Source organism: Scomber scombrus, chromosome 19 (genome assembly GCF_963691925.1).
Source record: "Scomber scombrus chromosome 19, fScoSco1.1, whole genome shotgun sequence".
Taxonomy (NCBI): domain Eukaryota; kingdom Metazoa; phylum Chordata; class Actinopteri; order Scombriformes; family Scombridae; genus Scomber; species Scomber scombrus.
The window spans coordinates 111971-115969 of record NC_084988.1 but is presented as its reverse complement, the minus strand read 5'-3'; the positions used below and the strand labels follow the sequence as shown (position 1 = coordinate 115969).

The window sequence follows — 3999 nt, the reverse complement described above, 5'->3', positions numbered from 1 at the left end:
AGGAGGAGACGCAGGAGGAGGTTACTGAGAGAAGGAGATGCAGGAGAGGTACTGAGAGGAGGAGACGCAGGAGGAGGTACTGAGAGGAGGAGACGCAGGAGGAGTTACTGAGAGGAGGAGGCGCAGGAGGAGGTACTGAGAGGAGGAGACGCAGGAGGAGGTTACTGAGAGAAGGAGATGCAGGAGGAGGTACCGAGAGGAGGAGACGCAGGAGGAGTTACTGAGAGGAGGAGGCGCAGGAGGAGGTGCTCTCACCTTCTACTGTGATCCAGGCTCTCTCAGAGGAAAACGTCTCACCGTCAAACTCAACTTCACACCAGTACTGACCCCGCCATCCTGCTGCTGCACCGACTTCACACTGACGGACCAGAACCAGAACATTCATATATTATTATATATATATTAATATCAATACATTCATATTACTGTGTGTGTGTGTGTGTGTGTGTGTGTGTGTGTGTGTGTGTGTGTGTCTATGTGTGTGTGTGTGTGTGTGTGTGTGTAACTGTGTGTGTGTGCGTGTGTGTGTGTGTGTGTGTGTGTGTCTATGTGTGTGTGTGTGTGTTACTGTGTGTGCGTGTGTGTGTCTGTGTCTATGTGTGTTTGTGTGTGTTACTGTGTGTGTGTGTGTGTGTGTGTGTGACCTGTGGAACGTCTCCAGTGCTGTTCTCCCAGTGTGATGAACATCTGGTCGGTACTGTACAGCTTCTCTCCGTCTTTCATCCACATGATGTCAGGATCAACCAAACCCTGCACGGCACAACCCAGCCGGGCCGCGTTGCCCTGAGACACCGTCTGATTGGTCGGATGCTTGGTGAAAAACACACCTGGAGGAAGAGGAGGGGGGAGGAGGGAGAGGAGGAAGAGGAGGGGGAGGAGGGGAGGAGGAGGGGGGAGGAGGGAGAGGAGGGAGAGGAGGAAGAGGAAGGAGAGGAGGAAGGAGAGGAAGAGGAGGGAGAGGAAGGAGAGGAGGGAGAGGAGGAAGGAGAGGAAGGAGAGGAGGGAGAGGAGGAGGGAGAGGAGGAGGAGGAGGGAGAGACATTTAATAGATATTTAGTTTGTAGAAATATTTCAGAGACGAGTCTACACATGTTTGGCTGTTAGAACCCTAACCCTCGGATCAGCTGTTAGAACCCTAACCCTCAGATCAGCTGTTAGAACCCTAACCCTCGGATCAGCTGTTAGAACCCTAACCCTCAGATCAGCTGTTAGAACCCTAACCCTCAGATCAGGGGTTAGAACCTTAACCCTCAGATCAGCTGTTAGAACCCTAACCTCAGATCAGGGGTTAGAACCTTACCCTCAGATCAGCTGTTAGAACCCTAACCCTCAGATCAGGGGTTAGAACCTTAACCCTCAGATCAGCTGTTAGAACCCTACCCTCAGATCAGCTGTTAGAACCCTAACCCTCAGATCAGGGGTTAGAACCCTAACCCTCAGATCAGGGTTAGAACCCTAACCCTCAGATCAGGGGTTAGAACCTTAACCCCAGATCACTGTAGAACCCTAACCCTAGATCAGCTGTTAGACCCTAACCCTCAGATCAGCTGTTAGAACCCTAACCCTCAGATCAGGGGTTAGAACCCTAACCCTCAGGTCAGCTGTTTAGAACCCTAACCCTCAGATCAGCTGTTAGAACCCTAACCCTCAGATCAGCTGTTAGAACCCTAACCCTCAGATCAGCTGTTAGAACCCTAACCCTCAGATCAGGGGTTAGAACCTTAACCCTCAGATCAGCTGTTAGAACCCTAACCCTCAGATCAGGGTTAGAACCTTAACCCTCAGATCAGCTGTTAGAACCCTAACCCTCAGATCAGGGGTTAGAACCTAACCCTCAGATCAGCTGTTAGAACCCTAACCCTCAGATCAGCTGTTAGAACCCTAACCCTCAGATCAGCTGTTAGAACCCTAACCCTCAGATCAGGGGTTAGAACCCTAACCCTCAGATCAGGGTTAGAACCTTAACCCTCAGATCAGCTGTTAGAACCCTAACCCTCAGATCAGCTGTTAGAACCCTAACCCTCAGATCAGGGGTTAGAACCCTAACCCTCAGGTCAGCTGTTAGAACCCTACCCTCAGATCAGCTGTTAGAACCCTAACCCTCAGATCAGCTGTTTAGAACCCTAACCCTCAGATCAGGGGTTAGAACCTTAACCCTCAGATCAGCTGTTAGAACCCTAACCCTCAGATCAGGGGTTAGAACCTAACCCTCAGATCAGCTGTTAGAACCCTAACCCTCAGATCAGGGTTAGAACCTTAACCCTCAGATCAGCTGTTTAGAACCCTAACCCTCAGATCAGCTGTTAGAACCCTAACCCTCAGATCAGGGGTTAGAACCCTAACCCTCAGATCAGGGGTTAGAACCCTAACCCTCAGTCAGGGGTTAGAACCTTAACCCTCAGATCAGCTGTTAGAACCCTAACCCTCAGATCAGCTGTTAGAACCCTAACCCTCAGATCAGCTGTTAGAACCCTACCCTCAGATCAGGGGTTAGAACCCTAACCCTCAGGTCAGCTGTTAGAACCCTAACCCTCAGAGTCAGCTGTTAGAACCCTAACCCTCAGATCAGGGGTTAGAACCCTAACCCTCAGATCAGCTGTTAGAACCCTAACCCTCAGATCAGCGTTAGAACCCTAACCCTCAGATCAGGGGTTAGAACCTTAACCCTCAGATCAGCTGTTAGAACCCTAACCCTCAGATCAGCTGTTAGAAACCCTAACCCTCAGATCAGGGGTTAGAACCTTAACCCTCAGATCAGCTGTTAGAACCCTAACCCTCAGATCAGGGGTTAGAACCCTAACCCTCAGATCAGCTGTTAGAACCCTAACCCTCAGGTCAGCTGTTAGAACCCTAACCCTCAGATCAGCTGTTAGAACCCTAACCCTCAGATCAGGGGTTAGAACCCTAACCCTCAGGTCAGCTGTTAGAACCCTAACCCTCAGGTCAGCTGTTAGAACCCTAACCCTCAGATCAGGGGTTAGAACCCTAACCCTCAGATCAGCTGTTAGAACCCTAACCCTCAGATCAGGGGTTAGAACCTTAACCCTCAGATCAGCTGTTAGAACCCTAACCCTCAGATCAGGGGTTAGAACCTTAACCCTCAGATCAGCTGTTAGAACCCTAACCCTCAGATCAGGGGTTAGAACCTTAACCCTCAGATCAGCTGTTAGAACCCTAACCCTCAGATCAGCTGTTAGAACCCTAACCCTCAGATCAGGGGTTAGAACCCTAACCCTCAGATCAGTGGTTAGAACCCTAACCCTCAGATCAGGGGTTAGAACCTTAACCCTCAGATCAGCTGTTAGAACCCTAACCCTCAGATCAGCTGTTAGAACCCTAACCCTCAGATCAGCTGTTAGAACCCTAACCCTCAGATCAGGGGTTAGAACCTTAACCCTCAGATCAGCTGTTAGAACCCTAACCCTCAGATCAGGGGTTAGAACCCTAACCCTCAGATCAGCTGTTAGAACCCTAACCCTCAGATCAGGGGTTAGAACCTTAACCCTCAGATCAGCTGTTAGAACCCTAACCCTCAGATCAGCTGTTAGAACCCTAACCCTCAGATCAGGGTTAGAACCCTAACCCTCAGATCAGGGGTTAGAACCCTAACCCTCAGATCAGGGGTTAGAACCCTTAACCCTCAGATCAGCTGTTAGAACCCTAACCCTCAGATCAGCTGTTAGAACCCTAACCCTCAGATCAGGGTTAGAACCCTAACCCTCAGGTCAGCTGTTAGAACCCTAACCCTCAGATCAGCTGTTAGAACCCTAACCCTCAGATCAGCTGTTAGAACCCTAACCTCAGATCAGGGGTTAGAACCTTAACCCTCAGATCAGCTGTTAGAACCCTAACCCTCAGATCAGGGGTTAGAACCTTAACCCTCAGATCAGCTGTTAGAACCCTAACCCTCAGATCAGGGGTTAGAACCTTAACCCTCAGATCAGCTGTTTAGAACCCTAACCTCAGATCAGCTGTTAGAAACCCTAACCCTCAGATCAG

The 3999-nt window shown here is 50.0% G+C and overlaps 1 protein-coding gene across 1 annotated transcript in view; it reads right to left on the bottom strand.

Moving 5' to 3' along the window:
• Positions 1 to 252: 252 nt before the first annotated feature.
• The window catches only part of LOC134000635 (tyrosine-protein kinase receptor TYRO3-like), an 8529-nt gene continuing 4782 nt past the window's right edge, over positions 253 to 3999 (bottom strand). The window contains exons 2-3 of the mRNA XM_062440045.1: positions 645 to 827; positions 253 to 358 (exon numbers count right to left, since the gene is read on the bottom strand). Coding sequence (XP_062296029.1) covers positions 354 to 358; positions 645 to 827 — 188 coding nt within the window. The 3' untranslated portion in view covers positions 253 to 353. The remainder of the gene's footprint in view (positions 359 to 644; positions 828 to 3999) is intronic.